A 19,524-nucleotide genomic window follows, 5' to 3' on the forward strand; every position below is an offset into this window, starting at 1 on the left:
TCATCGTAGACTCCGCTAGACGATCAAATAGATCGATCAAATGTTATCTTTCAGCAATAGATAATGGTAATGAAATTACCATTGTCGAGTCTAACAGGAGCACTCCGGAGGACAGAGGCGATCACAAGAAATACAGAATGACGAAACCACGCATTCAACTTAGCAGTAAACTGGTCAGTGGTACCAATATTACTGACCCACTGGAAAAGCTTGAAACTAGCGATTGGATATATGAAGACAAGTTGATAGAAGACAGTAATATACGGAAACCAGTGAGCGCCCGCGGGGACAGCGCCAGCGACGCGCTCTGGATCAGGAACATGGCGCTGTTGAAGCCGGCCGAGTGGACCGCCTACCTGCCCGTCACCGACAGTATACCCTCCCTACACCTGTCTATAAACACACAGTCTGAACAAGGCGGACACTCGTGGTTCAGACGCGTAACCAAGTTCTTTCAATGTTGTAAATAATAAAATAAAACAACGCAATAATTCTTTTCAATTGGCGAATTTATTAAATTCAATCACTATCAACTTCCAGTAATTGAAGTACTTACATAAAATAAACCTGCTTAGGTACTTTGCAAAAGAGAAGTTCACGACACAATTAAATCATCAGCATTCTATATGTACACAAGTTTTCTATACTATCACATTATGTTTAAACACAAATAGTCTCATAATGCACATCATGTTATGAAAAAAAATAATATTTCATTAACCCATAAGATATTTGTCAGGAATGTAAAATACCATGCAAAGAACCTGTACCTTCGTTATCGGGTGGTCGGCGGAACAAATATGTATGAACAACTGAAAGGTTGAAATGTAATTTGCACGTATCAGACCTGAACGATCTATATGTTTCATACATACATATTTCTGTCAATGGCCGTATGAGCGAGCTAGTATCCAAGCCTATTAACCATATGAATTGTCGTAAAATGCATCAACGTATGCCACACCGTTATCAGTTGAAAAGACAATAATATAATATCACACTTCATAAATATTTGTAGTATATCATAAATCGAGTTCATCATGCATTTGTAGAATAGTTACTTTAAGCTCAAAATCGGTAATATATTTATTTGTCAACAACTGCATAAACTATCTATATGAGTATTCATCGTTATCCCTACAACTTATCTGTTTAAGACCCGACTCTTACGTCGTAATTTTATAATGCTCGAAAAATATTAATTCTAGAAATGAACAAGATTTTCGTTGCCTGTCTCAGAATCTTTGGTCAGAAAACGAAATAAAAAATAGGCACAGATAAAATTCCGATTCCCAATACGTTGACTACACGGTAATATTGTAATTATGTATGAAGTATACTTAAAATATATAGAATAAAGCAAAATTAGGTACAGGAGATTAGCGAGACCAGCTCAATTAAACCTAGGAATGCTATTGTAATATTGTTCACGTTAAAAAAAGGTCTAGACATAAAATATCCTGAAATACTTAAAACATTAATTAGGTGTATCACGTAGATCGTAAATTATCCTTTACATGATTTTCGAAGTAGCCGAAACATTGCAGCTCAATTAAATACAGCAATATTATCACAAATTTTCTATTAGATATTCCACGCAAATATACGAAAAACTGGCCATTAATTTAAAAGGCATACTTTTATCAATTTCCCATACGGACAATTTTATAACACGGCCCTACACGTCATAGATGTGTCAGTTTACAAAAGCGATCAAGAGATATTGTCTTGCTGTAACAGCCACGTATGCCATGCCTTGTAGGGACGTCTAGGGCCGCCTTAACATTGCCGTACGAAATCTTATATCATAATTCAAAAATCTCACATACTCAAACGGTTCCAGGGCCTCGGGACTTCAGTTCAACTAGGGCTTCAATTGTTAAGGCAACTACAGTAATATAATTATTTATAAAGACATTGACAAATATTTAAAACAGAGGTAATCGTGCTATATAACAGTTCCAGATCAACTTTGTTGCCATGGATGTCCCTATGCCCTCAATGGACACTCACTCTCATTCTCGTCTCGGACTTGACTTTGCCTATGGCCCTCTCATGAAGTACCGTCAAAATCTCTAACCTAACTTTAAGACTTGTAATTTATCTCGAAAAATCTCGTCTCGCTTTTATTTTCCCTTATTTTCATTTAAGTAGACGATAACACGAGCTATTTATTTTCGAGATCAAATCATTTGCCTCGGAGCATTTTTCTCCATCTTACTCTACGACACACGTGACCATAGACAACGACCGAATTCACTAACTTTGCGCCCACGTCTGAGCCCCATTACAAGGCCTTATTCGATACGAAACTCCACAACGACAAATAGAAGTCGGCAAAAAATTATAGCGCTTGTCAGCACTCGTATTACCGGGTCGGTGAAATGTTAAATGCATTTTAGATTATTTTTTTACCGCCTTACATGCGTGGTGACGGATGTGGGTCTCCACAACAGAAGAAAGGAGACGAACGGAGACGTGTCGACCAATCACCGCAAGGGAGAGAGCGCCAGAGTGTCTTCTCTCTCGCTCGCTCGCATGTTGTAGCTGTGGAGGAGATCCACCCAGAACGTTAGCGTAGGAGAAAGCCACAGTGCAGATGTAGAGGCGGCGTGTCAGTGGGGCCGGCGGCGGCGGCGGCGTCACGAGGCGGCGGGCAGCGCCAGCTCGCGGCGGATGTAGAACAGGATGTACGGCTTGCACGACGCCACGGCCTCCGCGTGGGTCGCGCGGACCGTCTGGTCGTTGAAGTGGAACCACTGCTCCTCGTTGATCGCGTACGCTGTGTAGTGCCCCGACGCCGCGCTACCGAAACAAATAAACATTACAATTTCAAGAAAAATAATGACGATATATATCGAAAAAGCATGGACAAAACGAGTGGGTGAGGTGGTGTTACTGGTTGACAAGCTCGACCCGGTTCGACTGGAGCTGCCGATTCAAATACCATCCCAGTAATATTTTTTTTTATATGGAAGATAGTCAAGCATATGACTACTATTTTATCTGATGGCATGGTGACGATGTGTAATAGGTATATAAAATTATCGTTTATTTTCTTTGATTTTCATAAACATTTAATTGATAGTCATAACATAACATAAACTCACGCCCGTAATCCCTAATGGGGTGGGCAGAGCCACAAACAATCAAAGACAACTTGCAGCCACTGTTGTTAATCAATAATAATAATAATTGATAGTCAAGATTATCTTTATTACATCCTATAATCATATAACGTAATTTTTCCAGGCGGTTTTTATAAACAGACCGCCTCGTTAATGGTGATCTGAAAATTCATCTAGCACACACATTGAAGCTTTATTACTATCTGACATTTGTTGACATTGAGCACTTACATAATTATTATATTATTATGCGCAAAAGTCCAATTGCAAAAGTTTTCAATGTGGTCCTTTTAAACCCTTTTGGATGTTATTTTAGCATGCGATAGTGCTAATTCCTGTAAATACCATCTAATTTTATTTTAAGTTATATCTGTCATTTTCTTATCCGCCAAAAAGGAAAGGGACGGGTAATCGACAAGCATAAAATTTATGGAACACACGTCAATTTTAATCACAAATCTAAAACAACCGTCTAAAAATTTTACATTGGCCAATAACCCGACAGAATTAAGATGACAGCACACGTCAAACGGTTTACACACCAGCGAGACACCTTTTTGATTCGCCCGGTTTATTCATTCATTTACTCATTCTTTCTAAAAAGAGCTGTCAATCATCCGTCCCTTTCCTTTTCGGCGGATAAGAAGATGATAGGTATAACTGAAAGTAAAATTAGGAGGTGTCTGCAGGAATCGGGGCCATTGTAAGACTTGTATAGACATACCCGGAGCCATGGTGCACGATGACGGCGGCGAGGTCGTACAAGTAGTTCCCCAGCCCGGAGCGCCTCGTGTCCGGCACGTTGTGCGGCACGAAGCCAGACATGTCCAGCGCAGTTAGGGGGAACGATATACTCGTGTCAACCTTGTTCCTGCAATAAAACGTGTTCATACTTTTAAACTGGTTAGGAGACTGTCTTGAACAACACTACTGGATAGAATATAGCTCTAATGCTACACTAAAATGCACTGAGTTGACAAGATAATACATCACTATCGCAATGTCTATTGCTGTGACAAGTTTCGTCAAGGTTGTCTTATGACAACCTGCGATGAAAAATAACATAACATTAGCTCACGACTATATCCCAATTGGGGTAGAGGTACATCTAAGAACCCACACCTGACAGAGCTGTCTGTTAAACCAACGTGAAAAATACATTTAAAATGCACTTGTATTTTTCTTCGATAATAATAAAACAGAAAATAAAAGGAACCTGAACGAATGTCAAACTGCCAGAGGTCCTCTAACATGGCAGTCAAGACTTACTGTCTCAGTCGATTCCTGCGACTGCGATATGAAATATGGAACATACTAAGCTACATATAAATGTATACTTTACACCTCTGCCTACCCTTTTGGGGAAATAGGCGTGATGCCATTTGTGTTAAGCTTTTATTTATTGTTCTATAGCGCATAAGCGAACCAACCTGTAGTTGTTATGCCACCGGAACCGCTTGAGATGCAAGCAGAGCACGTTAGGCAGCCGCCTGATCCAAAACTGCTTGGTCGACTTCTGCTTGCACTTACAACTGCTGCAGAAGTAACGTTCCGTGTCCGCTAGCTCCTCGATCTGGATAATAAAAAAAAACATAGTATTAAACAGAACGACCAGTTCAGTACAATTATTGATTATACTTCAATAAAATAACATTTTACAATCGTCTCAATGCGCGGAAAGAATTAGAACTGTCAAAGTACATTAGCTAGTATTGTGACGTTCATTAGCGATTGTTTTCGTGCAATCGATTATTTTCTCTCTAGCAGTACATAGGTAAATAGAATATGAAAAAAATTATCCTATTCACATTATCTAACCTGAAGATTTGACAGGTCCGATTTTTTACAGAAGCGACTACCTTTCTGACCTTCCTATCCGTCAAAGGAAAACCAGCCCAATACAGATTAGGTCACATACCTCCGAAAATGCATTTCTCGGGAATGTGGGTTTCCCCACGATGTTTTCCTTCACCACTGAGCGCATAATAATCATTTGTGATCCAAATATGAATTGGAAAACAAATTCAACAATCATTAGTTTAGACCTGTGCTGGATTCGAACCTGCGTCCTCAAAGTGAGAGGCAAGCGTTCTACCAACTGGGCTAAAGTTTTTGATGTGTTACTGTAACCGACGGCCAGTAACACATCAAAAACTGTTCCTATCCATCAACCTTGGCGTCCGTGGTCCAGTGGTTGAGCGTTGCGCTCACGATCCGGAGGTCCCTGGTACGTATCCCGAAAGGACATATGACAAAAATCACTTTGTGATGCCTAGTTTGTTTTGGAGATTACAGGCTAATTACCTGATTGTCCGTAAGATGATCCGTGCTTCGGAAGGCACGGTAATCCGTTGGTCCCGGTTACTACTTACTGATGTAAGTAAGTAGTCGTTACATGAGCCACGTCAGGGGCCTTTGGTGGCTAAATAATAACCCTAACACCAGGGTTGATGAGGTTGGTAATTCACCTCACAACATACACGAAAGAAGAAGATCTATCAGCCAACCTGCACAAAGCTCTCGAGGCAGTCCGTGAGCGGCACGGGCTCGTCGTGACGCCCAGCGTCCGGCAGCTCCAGGGACAGGTCCAGGAACGGGTCGAACTTCTTGCTCTCCGTACCACACGCCAAGCACCGCACCTGCGAAACAAGTCATCGCACTGATAAACTGTCTAAAGCCGTGGTAGCCCAATCGCAAGAACGCTCGACTCTCAATGTTCCACAACAACAAGTTCGAAAACCATCACGAGCCTAAACCAATGATTTTCGAATTTGTTTTCGAATTCATATTGGCCAATAACCCGACAGAATTAAGATCACACCACACGCTAAACGGGATGTATATCAGCGAGATGTCTATTTTATTAACCTGGGTTATTTATTCATTCGCTCATTCATTTCAAAATTAACAGTTGTCAATCATCCGTCCCTTTCCATTACGGCGGATAAGAAAATGACGAATATAACTTAAAACAAAATTAGGAGGTGTCTGCAGGAATCGGGGCCACCAATTTGTTTATCTGGCGTTTCGGCCGCGTTGTAACGACCATGTACTTCCGATCAATATAATTAACTGCTTTTGTTCAAATCAAAATCAAAAATCGTGATTTCTGTTATCCTATGTTACCATATACCATACTATTGTTTATTACGTATTTATCGAGGAGGGATCTACGCTTCTCATCAAAAAAATCGAAATACCTCGCAAGTTTATGTGTCGTAAGGATATTAAAACAAGGTTCTAATTCCTAAATTCAAATTTAAAATTTAACGAAACTCGTGTTTTGTTGAACAAAATGTCGAAGTTTTTTTGATGAGTTGTATATTGCACACATTTTATCTACACGACATTTGTACACTAAAGTGGGTAAGAGGAGCTGTATCGGTAGAAGCGCATCTCCTTTAGACAACCTACTTAGAAATGGTCTCCTTGGCAGTTAGTAAGCGGGGTTGTTAGTGCAGTGAGTGTGGGTGGTACCTCGCTTTTTCGGCCAAGTAGTTAATGCAATTTGCTGTAAATTTACAAAAGTTACGTCAAAAAAAAGGGTACCTCGCTCTGCAGCGTGCCGCCGAACACGGCCGTGACGATGGAGGCGGACCTCGCCCGCGGCAGCGCGCCCGCCTCGCGCTCCAGCGGCACCAGCTGCAGCAGCTCCGTGTGCAGCCTGCGTCCGCCACCAACAAACAATCAATACTATATTACCCGCTCTGGCGGCATACATCCCAAATCAGTGAATCCAGTTTTTGAACGTAATGTACTATTTCGATCAATTCTTTTAACCCTACGCTCAATCGCCCTTTGGCACTTAGCGTCTGAACTTTTGTCCTCAAAAGAGATGGCGTGACGACTTGGACGCTTGCCGGAGGCACTGGCCGGAGTACGCACAGTACCGCGAAAAATTGAAAGAGGAAGGGGAGGCTTGCGGACTGTGTCTCGCTCGCACTTACGCGTTAAGCGGCGCATCGTAACAATGAATTTTAAGTATGGAGTGTCCAGAGTGTGTTATAGATAAATATTTCGCTGGAAGGACTCGGAGTTAACAGGCAACACGCGAACTCGAGTAATTTGGTGCTGAAAGCATACCTTCCTTGTTTCTGTAATCTGTGGTGAAGTTAATATATATTCCAAATAACTAATAAATATAAGTTTTGGGTATGTATGTAATCGCATTCAAACATGTTACCTGTCGAGCATGTATCGCAAGAACTCATGCGCGTCCTGCTGCTGGTACCCGCGGAAGCGCGGCACCACCTTCCAGATCACGTGGAACAAATACTCCGGCGAGATGGCGCCCTTGCCGCCGCACCCGCTGTTCAGGTTTATTAGCACCTGCCGAAAACACGCAACATAAAAATAAGTTAAAAATTTCAAGGATATGGATCATTGACCTTGTATCCATATGATATGACACTTGGAATAGGGAATTCGTCCTCTACCTCTCACTCCAGCTAAACATAGGCGCACAAAATAACGTAAGAATCTATCGTTCAACTGAATTAAAAAATAATGTATATTATACAACTACATTTCAAATAAAAAAAATGTAACCCCCATATCCAACAGACACATTTTATTAATAAAGACATAATTTAATTTTATTTTAACCTTTTTTATCTCTGTCATGGTTTGCCTGTTTCTAGTGTTCTGTAACTTGTAGGTTGTCGTAATTAGTCTTTTAGCGTTATAAAGTAAATATTTATGCGCTCAGCTTTCGTTTCCAATGCCAAATTACAAAAAAAATACAACGGACCTTCCTTAACTCTTCAGCCATTACAACTTCATTCACCTCCTGTCTCGTATAGCTCCTCGAATGATACACCTTCCGGCCATTCGTCTTCACCTCTAACGAAGGCAACTGACTAAAATAACAGCTGAACTCTTGAATATTATTCAAACTTTGCAGAACTGCGTTCATAAAACACGTATTGCCTAAATTTTTTAATCCTACAATTTTCTTTTCTCTCTGTGTCTTGCCATTGCAAGGTGAGGTTTTCTTTTTGACGGGTTGTAAAGAACTGTTGCTATTTTCTGTAGAACTACTGTCTTCTGAATGAGATCGCTTGCGGGAGCGGGGTCTTAAACTACGAGCTGGCTCTTCTGGAGTCTGAAAATTAATATCGGCATATAAATATATTGCTCATATATCAAACAAGTCATACTATATGTATAGACAAGCTTCATAAACTATATACGTCCCACTGCTGGGCACAGGCCTCCCCTCAATCAACCGGTGGGGTAGACAAGCTTATAATTTGTTAAACAATTCCTAAGAATGCTAAATGGTTAGATTTTCGATTAAGGTAAACTTTGACCTACGGATGTTACAAGCAATATTGAAATCTGAAGAGGAATTTTGAGTGTAACAGAAAGGAGTGCATTTTAAATAGATATAACTACATAATGCGTCATCCTCATTGGATACAAACTAATAAGCAAAATTCAATTACCTTAGCACTTTTTGAAGGTTTACTACCAGTAATATCCATTGTACTAGTTGTGACAGGCACCTCGGCACAGGAACTGGTAGGAGTTTCATCAGGGGCATCTGTGCCATTATTGCTGGGTGATGCAGGTTGCTCATTACTTTCCAAGTTTGACTCACTACCATCTTTACTGTTGTCATTTTGTTCTATATTATTCTCTTTCTCAATTTTGCTAACACTCATAATACTTTGCCTTACTTTATCTATTGCTTGATTTTCCGTATCGTTTGAAACATAATCGTCGCATTTGTAGCTGAAAACAAAAACATTGAAGAATGAAAAGGAAGTTAAGAAATATATTTAAGTCAGGTTTTATCTATGAGGTAATAACAATTATTATTGGTTAATTTTAGATACAAAATATATACGATTTTAAAAAAGAAATAGACCACTGATTAACTGGGCAGTGTAATTATGTTTAAGTACTCATTAATTTTCACCCAAACGCAAAAACAGGCTTGATTTTTTAAAAACAATTGACTTGATTTACTGGAAAAAAATTCTCTTCATTCTGTATGTTTGTAATAAAAGTATTTGTTATAAATGTTATGGTGTGGTCGATCATCAACCCCCACACAATAGAAGGATTATAATCACCAGTAAACCGAGAAGACGTCACAACTGATGCAGAGCTGGTGGCCAACTTGCTCGGCGTGCAGCTTGGCATGTCCGTTCACGTAGCGGCCGCAGTGAACTGCGCCGCACTGCAGGCACAGCCAGTTCTGTTCCTTCGTGCCACATTCTACAACAATACAAAATATTATTTATTATTTTCAAATTTGGCATTATGGCACATTTAAAAAAATCAGTGTTGCCGCCTTTTTTGGTGAGCTGCGGCACCCATATACCTTTATGTTTTCCGACTAAGTAAATATTAATGTGTCTAACTATATTTTAATGTTGTAAATGTGTGTCGTAGGTTTTACCTAAATAAACTTTTTTATTATCTTTTTCTTGTTATTAATTTGAAGTAAAAAAAGAATGAAAAATAAATTTTAAAAAATCAATCTGTAAGCCCATTAGCAAAGGACTCCCCCAAACTTTTTCACTCCTCTTAGCATAGAGCTACTCTCATCCAGATTCTGCTGGTAATTGACAATTTCACCCTCCCAGCACTGAAATGGTCTTCCTATGCTTCTTTTACCATGTGGGTACCATGTGTTAATGCATTTGCTCCATTCATCTGGACAATATTATTTGGCCAGCCCCATATAGTTAATACAAATACCATACATAAATACTGACTGTGACTGTCTATTACAAACTTACATAATGTTTTTAACTTCTTCACAGTAGGCAATGGGTCTAATTTTCTTTTACTTATACTACAACTATAACTATCTAGAACTGTTGTATATGTATGTAAAATTTAACTCTCACACTTATCTTCTTATCGTAACCAAGTCACAACTTTATTCTCAATTGGATTATTGATGATTAAGTACCCGCATTTCACTCAGCTTTTTATAGGAATATACCAATCATTGGTGTATAATGATTAATGATAAGACGAAATAAGTTATTCATAAAGTAATAAATGGTAGGTATCTATTAAGGGTAGGAATTTATTCATGTAGGTAAGTGGGTAGGTATCTGAATATAGTCATCTATCTTATTTAAATTTTTTCTTATGTAATATTGATTCATAGTCATCCCTTCTATTAGAATATTCATTTTATATTTACACAACAGGTACCTATAACATTTTAAAGTAACAAAATATAACACATTGAATTTGATCTCACTCACTAGGCAAGCTCAAAATAACTTGTGTATATGTTTTATTGATGTGTTTACATTATAATACATACATCTTTTTGCCACAACAGGAAATTTGCACTATTATAATACTGTAGTTATGTAAATGAAGTAGGTAGGTGTTGAATTTTAGCACATTGAAGTAAAATGAATAAGTACTGAAATGGTTTGAAAGTGATAAGTCAGAGGGATGTCCTCTAGGTAAAGTCTGGTGCAAATCTTATCTCAACACATGATTTGATAAAGTTTTACCTAATTCTACCCAATCTGATAGGTGGACTGCTAATCTGGCATGCTAGCTAGTAGTGTATTATTGCAGGATGCGTATTGCGTATTATGTATGGCGTGATTTGTTGTGACTCATTTTATTTGGTGTAGTATGCGATTCGTGCTCACGACGGAGCAGTGATGAGAGCGGCATCAGAGACCCGAAACGTTTGCTTTCGCCACGCCGCAGCCCTAAGACGTTCAGCCTAAAATAGTCCACCACTATGATGTGGTTTAGCATTAATTTTAACGCAACGCGTCAGTTCTCGACACCGAGTCACGGTCACCCATGCCGCGCCCCTCCCGCTCCCCTCGAACAGCTGATTATTAAAGTTCGCTGTATTGATTTTCTAAATCTAACCTCCCATTACGAAATGCTATGTGGCGACTATTTACAGTCGTCCGTCACATGAAACCCACTAGGTGTTATTTCATAAAACAAATCAGTCTATTACCTGAACAACTGAAGTTCTTTGTGATCGTCGAGTCCGCAGTGACGAGAACGCCATCCGCCTTGACGTTATCTAACAAATGTGAACATTCCATTCTTCATGCTACGTATACCCTATCGATAATTAAAATAGCGGATTACTCATAGAAGTAAAATAGTAATTTAGCACAGCTACCTCCAGCCCAGAAAACGAGCGACAGACATAATTTTCAACTTGACTTGAGCGAGATTGGATTGGATTGGAGAGAGCAAGCAATCGAAAACAATTATGATGTTCGGATACACATCACAGACACAAAGTAACTAACATATTAATTAAAAAAAATCGAAAAAAAAAATCGAAGTTGTTAAGAGAAATTGATACAAATGTTATATTAGTTTAGTCAAATTTCGAAGAAAATAACTAAATATAAGTACACGCAAGAGTAGGTACTTGTACATACAGGCGTATGATTTATCTAAATGTGTATCCGAAGTTATAAACTTTTTTTTTTTATTTAGGCAGCATGGCCTTACGATCTTAGCCAATAGCTTGGCAAAAAGAAAAATATATTTTTACCGACTTCAAAAAAGAAAGCAGTTATAGGAACTCGGAATCAAACCTTATTCTATACTCCCTGATCAAAACATTCCTATTTCTAAGCTATGAAAGCAGTCTCTCCCGGCGTCTATTTATATAGTATTAGTATGTAGTTGTTACATGAGCCAGGTCATGGTCCATTGGCAGCTCAATAGTTAAAACAAAGTTTGATGAGATTGGTCATTGACCTCACAACCCACACTAGGGAAGAATACAGCTGCAAATCTTGGGATATTTTCATAGTTCTATGCTGCTTGTTCTATGAGACAGGGATAAGTGGAAAGAGCTGGAGGAGGCCTTTGTCAAAAGACAAATGGACGAAGAGCACAATTAAACACATCTTTTTTTCTTTTTTAATATTATTAAGTCCATAATAAAGGCTATATCTATCTATCTATGCTGCTTGCTTGGCTCATTATCTGAAGGATTGACAAATCATACAACAAAAAGTAATTTTTTATAAGTTTATTATCCTTAATTACGTCTGCCACCATAGCCTCCTTGTGTAGCAGGCTGCGTCAGCTGGAGGCCATTGATGTTGTTGAAGTCGAGCATCTTCAACATGTCCTTGGTGTCAGGGTCCACTTCAATGATGTCATGCTCTAGGGCGGACACCTCAGGCACGTAGTTGTCGCGTCTCTCACGCTCCTCTTCCTGTAGCTTGATAGAGATACCGCGGACTTGCGAGTGCCGCAGACGCCTCATCAAGTGGGTAGCGAACCTAAAAATTTAAGGTTAGCATATTGACATCTCCGGTTCTTGGAAGATTTTCAACACTAAAGTATTACTTTTGTTCTTTTGAAATGCTTGGATAAGAAGTTTGACTGAATAAGGGAATTATAAACATGTTAAAGCATATTCAAACAGGATGAACATAGAGTCTATGACAAATGATTGTAAGGTTATAAAATAAACTAAGTAAAAAAATGCAAAATAATGGAACCACTTAAACAACAACTCGCTCTAATTCTGCAGACTTGTCACCACATTGGCTTCCATAACAAAAAGGTAACCCTAAGTTAGTAAAGGAAGCACCAAAACATAACTGTAAACAAAACTTACCCAGCAATCTTATTGCGAAGAGGCTTAGTTGGAATGATAGCAATTTCCTCACATATCCTCTTGTTTGTGTCGAAATCTAAAGTCAACCGAGTGTAGTATTTCTCAATGATGATCTTAGCCGCCTTCTTGACGGTCTTAGTCCTGACACGACCCTGGAAGTTGAAGGGATTATAAAGTAAATATACATGTCATGTCTCAGAAACACGTCCATTGTATGTTGCAGATCACTTTTTTATCACAATTATTGGAGATTGCTAAGATTATCAAGGATTTATTTAATTTTATCAAAATTACCATGGTTGGAGCAACTTTCGCCTATTGACAGTTGACAGAAAAGAATCTTCAGTTTATGGTTCAATATTATTTTTAAAAATGTTGGATATTGCCATTTTAAATATTGCCGACCGACAAGAACAAGATAATATGACGTACCCACCCGACCATTGGCGGCTCAATCATCATAAACGTCATAAACAGTCTATACGTCCCACTGCTGGGTACAGGCCTCCCCTCAACCAACCGGAGGAGGTATGGAGCATACTCCACCACGCTGCTCCAATGCGGGTTGGTGGAGACTCAATAAACTAGACATAATATTAAATTCTTGTTTGATTGTTTGAAGTGTGTGTGCAGTCTTTAAAAGAAGTCTTCATTCTTCGTTCATAAGTTATTTTATTCTACTTCATTGCATTCGTAGGACTTATTTTGACTTCTACGATTTCAAATTAAATTCGTACGTAGTTTCAAATATGTAAACTGTATCATACTTTACATTATTTTTTATTTGCTAAATTCTGATTTTATTTATTTTTATATGAATTTTTCTGTCCCATCCATCAACCCAACATTCCAACCAACATATCGTGCTCGTGTACACAATGGCAACATAGAAACAAATGTCATTCCTTCACTCTATAGTCTATGAATTTCCCCATTTTGGTTTGGTTGGTTTGGTTTCGAGGTTGATTTTTGCCGCGCGGTCTTTTCTCCACGTTGTGTCTATAACGTTCATCGACAAAGAAAGTCGATAATACATTATAAAACAGGACCCTGTTATTAGTTTATTGTTCCTTGTGTAACCGCAGCATATAAAACACATTCAAAATGTTTTGGGGTAAGAATTTCTTGATATTTTATGTTAGGTACCCGGCATAACCGTCACCACGTGTTACCCACTGCTGATTTTATATTATTTAAATTGTTTTTGTAAAGCATTGCACATGCAAGATACTATAAAGAGTTTATGTTTTTAGAGTCTCACACTCGTGCTTAGGGAAAAATCAATCGAAAAAGTTCTGACTCGGACGGGACTTGAACCCGCAGCTCTTGTACGCAGCTCAAGCCGGGCGGGACTTATCCATGCGAATTCTTCGATCTATGTATACATATAAGTACCATTAAGGTTCCTTTCCTATGAAAGGTTCACGTGCGCCCAGGGAATATTTACTGCTATACTTTACCTTATGTTTAGAATGTCAAGGTCTTCAAATGGAAGTCCCCAATTAGTTCCTACATATTCTTATTTTTAGCTCATTATTACTCTTTTATACTATTATTTACGTGAATGTGAATATAATTGAGAGTGATCCATGAGACAGCAACTCAACAGCAAGTACAACAATCCCAGGCCTAAAAATTATAATCTCCCAACTATGCCAACAATACAAAATCAAGCAGCATGGGTCATGTTAGAATTCTTTAGTTTCTTACAAAGATCAGGAACTAACCACACATTTATCTATTACAAATAATTACAGGACTTATTATGGAACCAAACAAGCGGTACACACAAGTGGTGGAGAAGCCATTCCACATCTCTCAAGCGGCGATGGATATCTCGACCGGTGACAATGACCCATGCCAAGTCATGGTGGTGGTTGACGGCAAGAACTTCCTTGTGTGCACACTTCAAAAGCAAAAGTGTGTGCAGGTGCCTCTAGACTTGTACTTTAAGTCTGGCAACTCCATCTCCTTCCTCACCAATGGTTAGCTTATTACATTTACTCATTTATTACCTGCGTAATTGCCTTAAAAAAGAAAGGATTTCTTAGCTGAGTTTTCATAAAGCAAATTCAGTCAATTTAAGCTGTATGCTATATAAAAATATAATATAAAGAAGTATTTATTTCAATAACTACATAACTAATGCTAATGGTATAATCTCCATATGGGTGAAAATTTATTTAATATTTGGTAGACTGCTCTTAAAAACAATTAAGACAAAATAAGTTACTATTTGAGCATTTGTGTATTATTAAATTACAATATAATTCCTCCTAAATATAATTCCTATAAATGATAGATAAAAAATGTACATGTGCTTGCTTGTAAATTAACACAATCATTTTAACATTTAAAAACTCATGTTTGGTGCCAAAGGTAAATGCAACATTCATTTGACTGGCTACCTGGACCCTGAGTTTGAGGAGGAGACGTCAGACCTTGAGGAAGAAGAAGAGGATGAGGAAATGCCAGCACTTGTCCCAGCCAAGGGCAAGAGGAAACTAGAGAACAGCAATGATGTCTCTGCTAAGAAACCTAAGGTTGGTTATTATGTTTTTCCTTTTATATATTTTGTTTGAGATTCTATTTGTTTTTTGTTGATCTGACAGAAGGATTGTGTCCTATCTAACATGATGGACATTTGTTATGGGCCATAGGCTGATCCGTTGTCACCATAAGGTTCATCACATCCATCTTTGGAGTTTGTATCAATAGTGGCTGCAAATGGTCTTTCCTTACTTGGGGTTCTGTCCAAACCATTAGGGATTATGTATTAATTAATAAAAATACATGAATAACTATAGTCTGCAAAGTAACAATCTGGTTTCAAAATGTTCATGTAAAGGTGAAAAGAAGTATGTGGAACTCACCCTATAAGGAAATTACTATAGCTCTGTTAAATCGAATGTTAACAGAAGGACAAAAAAGCAGTGGCTGCTGCAGACAGCTCAGACGAAGATTCTGATGAAGAGGACCAGCTGCAGAAGCTGCTGGATGGAGATGACGTTGACACCGACGAGAATGACGAGTCCTTCAAAGTGAACACCTCTGGTGAAGTTGATAGGTGAGACTAGAACTAATTTTACAATTATAATGCATCTGATTTACAATGGATAAATATAATGGAATGCTGAAACGCTGTATAAATCATCTGATCTAGATGTAAATGCCTATGATGGCGATGGCTTTGTTAATCCAATGATTGATTGTATGAAGATAAACTCTTCTTATAAATTGACAAAATCTTTTCCAGTGATGATGATGATGAAGATGAAGATGATGATGAGGAAGAGGAAGCTGAGGCCGAGGAGGACTCATCAGAAGAGGAGGCTGAGACCACAGTGGACACGAGCAAGGAGGAACTGGATCTGTCCAAGCTGAGCAAGAACGCCCGGCGGCGCCTGAAGAAGCGACTCGCCAAGGAGGGCAAGGAAGTCCCTCAAGTCAACGGTGTTGACAAGGGCAAGGTCTGTATACATTTTTTTCACTGCACAAAGATCTACCATCAACATGAAAGACTTTATCAGATAATTTATGGCTTTTTCATTTATTTAGAGAAGCAGTCCAGGAACTGCTATCCTCAAGGCTATGTTTTACCGGAATTTGATTTTTATATTTACTAATGGCATGTGCTAAGCCAGAAGCAATCAAAATTTGCCACTTGTCTCCAAGTACGAAGATAAGATGGAATTTCTTGGTGCCATGTCGTTTACCCTGTCACCCATATAATGGTTCATCATGAATGATTGATTTGAACAGCTTCGATTTAACTACTATTATTGATGTTTACAGAAGGAAAAACAACAGGATGGCCAGCAGCAGAAAGCAGAGAAGAAGAAGCAAGAGAAGAAAGAAGCAAAGGAAGAAGCAGGAGACAAGAAGGAGAAGAAGTCACTCAGTGGCGGAGTGTTCATTGAGGATGTGAAGGTTGGCAACGGCCCCGCCGCCAAGCCTGGCAAGACTGTAATGGTTAGTATTCTCATAAGTAATGCATACTGTCTGTCGTTGGTACACACAGCAATAAGGAACAGGAGTTTGTGATAGTACGCCAACGCCTTTTTGTTTTTACTCCATACAAATACAAAGTGTGTAGGTATTCTGCAGTTAGTGGGTTCTATTTTGCCCATTATAGTCTATTATGCACGCAGTTCTAGGCTTTGTAGACTATATCCAGAACCCTGAAGGTGTAATGCGGAGTTGGTAGTGGCGCCATGACGCTCACACTTGTTTCACAGTTGCTGACGCCACCACTGTCGTGCAGTACAAAGCCTCATAAAGTAACCTAACCTAAGTAACCTATTCTTATAATTACAGGTGTACTACGAAGGCCGCCTGAAGCAGAACAACAAGATGTTCGACAACTGCCTGAAGGGGCCGGGCTTCAAGTTCCGGCTGGGCGCGAAGGAAGTGATCAGCGGTTGGGACGTTGGCATCACCGGCATGAAAGTAGGAGGCAAGAGGAAGATCGTCTGCCCACCCGCCATGGCGTGAGTGTCCGTTAGATGTTTGTTTTTTTATGTCTGGAGGACTTAGTTGATAACAAGTGGAATTTTCCATCGCAAAGCTGAATCATCCCTCGGTATTTGTTACGATGTCACTAACATTCTGTGTAACATATTATGTGACTTTGGTAAGTGACTTTATGACACACCTGTTGTTAATGCCGAAACATGCGCGGGAGCATCCATGCATGATGGAAACAACCTATTGACTATATGACAGTATATTATATGATGTATTTGTCGCATCGCGTCTAATCGTGCTACTGTGGCGTGACATTTGAAATATCTTCACTCTCTTTATGTTTTGGCTTTTATTAATTGTCATGTATTTGTTGTACAGGTACGGAGCCAAGGGTTCGCCACCAGTCATCCCGCCCAATTCGACTTTAGTATTTGAAGTGGAGCTCAAGAATGTTAAATGAGGGGTTAAAGTTGTAAGATTGTATTTGTGTGTCATGGACATTTGTTGATTTTGAATTATTGAATGGTTGCCATTGAATGCAGTCAAGTCTGTTATAGTTACTATGAATATGATGCATCTGAAATCAATATTAAATTAAATGACCTGCATTATTTTTATGCTATTTTCAGGCGCCATTGCAGATGCATCATATTCCAATTATAATAAGTAAGTTAGGTTTAAGCGCTAAAAGTGGACATAATTAGTTTCTGACATGCATCATACAGGTGTTTAAATTTAGATTATGCCAAAATTATAGTTCAATATTGTAGCATCAGTAGATAGGCTATCTGCTGTTTGATGCAGGTATCTGGATTATTTCTTTTGAAATATAGTTGTGCTTACTATAGGTTGCCATCTTCGTGAGCCATACTTACACAATAATCATTTTATTGATCACATGCACAAGGTTGCTCACATCAAACAGTAACTGGCCCCAACATTTTAGTAATAATTAGATGTATCTTTCAAACAGTGTCAGAATTTATATAATGAAATTGACATGCTAGACAAATAATCAATTTCCTATTATATATTCTTTCACATGGACAGATCCGACTATTATTATAAGTTTGTATTGCACACTTCATTTAAAGTCAGTAATGTAATACTTCCATTAGCATAGATAGTAATAATTCTCATTTAAATATCTATTTTTTTAACTAAGGCAGCAAATGGCGTTACCCTTTCCCAATTTGTAATCCTGCTTTTTAAATTGTGAAATATCCCGAGAATTATCCATATTTTAAATAGACACTTAGCTTAAATGGCGTAAGTATCCAGTACACTCAACAATTGCTCTGCACAAAGCAGTATTTTAATGGATTTCTTTTACTAGTGAAATAAAATGCAGGATTTCATCAAATATTGTTTTATTTAAACATACATTTTATACCACATCCTTACATAACTGTCTACCACTTGCATTAATAAACTTCCCAACATATTTAACAGTTGGAAACCAAAATTAGTTTCTTTCAATGAACAATATTTAAACATTTTATTAAAATACAACTTACAAGGAACATAAATGCGTCAAATAATTGTAATATCACAAAAAAGTAATATTTTGTCCAAGAAATTAAATGAGTATAATTATATCACTCAGCTTTCAATCTTTTATCCGGAGTATTGTTTTCATTGAGGGAATCCTTGTTTGCTGCTGTATCGTTAGTGTCTTTGATATCAACTGGTTTCTTTGCGAAGGCGCACACGCCTCCTTCACATTTGAACGGGAACTCTGTCTTGACGACGTTCCCGTCAGCATCCTTCACCGCCCACGGGTTCCAGAACCGCAACACATAAGGCTGAATGAACTTATGCCACAAAAACAATAGCACTGGAATGATGAAACATGGAACACAAACCATTTTGTTCTGCAACAACTTCCGGAACTGTGACTAGAGGCAATTATTCCAAGTCAGCTTTACTATTACAATTACTGACTGCAGTTCAATACAACTAAATTTACGGAAAAAAAATAGAACGAGTCCTTGGTTGCGTGTAAATGCAAATCACGAAGAATCGAAGATAAATTCTCGAATATTTTGACTGTCAAACTTTGTCAATCAGGTGGTTTTGACTTTGGTTTTGGTTTTGACAACAACGCTTTTTAATTTTTTTACGTTGCAAAGGCAAAGAACCTTTAGGCCGAACAGCCACGTCTGATGTTAATAGTGCGATTATAACTTTTAAGTATAAAGCATGTGCCTAAGTTTCTGTCTCTTCTGAGATTTCAGAAAGCATATTGAACGACCACAATCAACAACATTAGGTCTACCTACCGGCTCCATTACATAGGACCAGATAGTCATCAAGACCCAATTAAAC

At 38.5% G+C, this 19,524-nt stretch overlaps 4 protein-coding genes across 6 annotated transcripts; 1 reads left to right on the forward strand and 3 right to left on the reverse strand.

Annotated features, from left to right (window-relative positions):
* Window positions 1-488: 488 nt before the first annotated feature.
* LOC126370674 (ubiquitin carboxyl-terminal hydrolase 3-like) lies at window positions 489-11,338 on the reverse strand. 3 transcript variants are annotated; one of them, XM_050015670.1, is made up of 10 exons: window positions 11,092-11,338; window positions 9,209-9,353; window positions 8,576-8,864; window positions 7,879-8,232; window positions 7,312-7,457; window positions 6,678-6,792; window positions 5,636-5,767; window positions 4,559-4,701; window positions 3,853-3,999; window positions 489-2,805 (listed from the first exon to the last, which is right to left on the reverse strand). In XM_050015670.1, exons 1-10 carry the CDS (start codon window positions 11,180-11,182, stop codon window positions 2,643-2,645), a joined length of 1,725 nt encoding a protein of 574 aa, XP_049871627.1. In that variant the 5' UTR covers window positions 11,183-11,338; the 3' UTR covers window positions 489-2,642. The 3 variants fall into 3 exon arrangements, with proteins under 3 accessions (XP_049871627.1, XP_049871626.1, XP_049871628.1); XM_050015669.1 differs by having other exon boundaries at window positions 3,853-4,020; XM_050015671.1 differs by lacking the exon at window positions 11,092-11,338 and adding an exon at window positions 10,423-10,572 and having other exon boundaries at window positions 3,853-4,020.
* A 779-nt stretch (window positions 11,339-12,117) lies between these two features.
* On the reverse strand, window positions 12,118-13,148 carry LOC126370759 (40S ribosomal protein S17). Its single transcript, XM_050015796.1, has 3 exons — window positions 13,024-13,148; window positions 12,730-12,881; window positions 12,118-12,388 (listed from the first exon to the last, which is right to left on the reverse strand). Exons 1-3 carry the CDS (start codon window positions 13,024-13,026, stop codon window positions 12,142-12,144), a joined length of 402 nt encoding a protein of 133 aa, XP_049871753.1. The 5' UTR covers window positions 13,027-13,148; the 3' UTR covers window positions 12,118-12,141.
* Window positions 13,149-13,656: 508 nt separating this feature from the next.
* LOC126370696 (46 kDa FK506-binding nuclear protein-like) lies at window positions 13,657-18,559 on the forward strand. Its single transcript, XM_050015706.1, has 8 exons — window positions 13,657-13,843; window positions 14,487-14,714; window positions 15,109-15,272; window positions 15,648-15,796; window positions 15,986-16,199; window positions 16,525-16,701; window positions 17,047-17,219; window positions 17,575-18,559. Exons 1-8 carry the CDS (start codon window positions 13,834-13,836, stop codon window positions 17,654-17,656), a joined length of 1,197 nt encoding a protein of 398 aa, XP_049871663.1. The 5' UTR covers window positions 13,657-13,833; the 3' UTR covers window positions 17,657-18,559.
* On the reverse strand, window positions 18,550-19,287 carry LOC126370761 (UPF0729 protein AAEL015238). Its single transcript, XM_050015798.1, has one exon. The coding sequence runs from the start codon at window positions 19,062-19,064 to the stop codon at window positions 18,795-18,797; it is 270 nt and encodes an 89-aa protein (XP_049871755.1). The 5' UTR covers window positions 19,065-19,287; the 3' UTR covers window positions 18,550-18,794.
* Between the last annotated feature and the right edge of the window lie 237 nt (window positions 19,288-19,524).

The sequence above is a fragment of the Pectinophora gossypiella genome, chromosome 11 (assembly GCF_024362695.1).
Source record: "Pectinophora gossypiella chromosome 11, ilPecGoss1.1, whole genome shotgun sequence".
NCBI classification, from domain to species: Eukaryota; Metazoa; Arthropoda; class Insecta; order Lepidoptera; family Gelechiidae; genus Pectinophora; species Pectinophora gossypiella.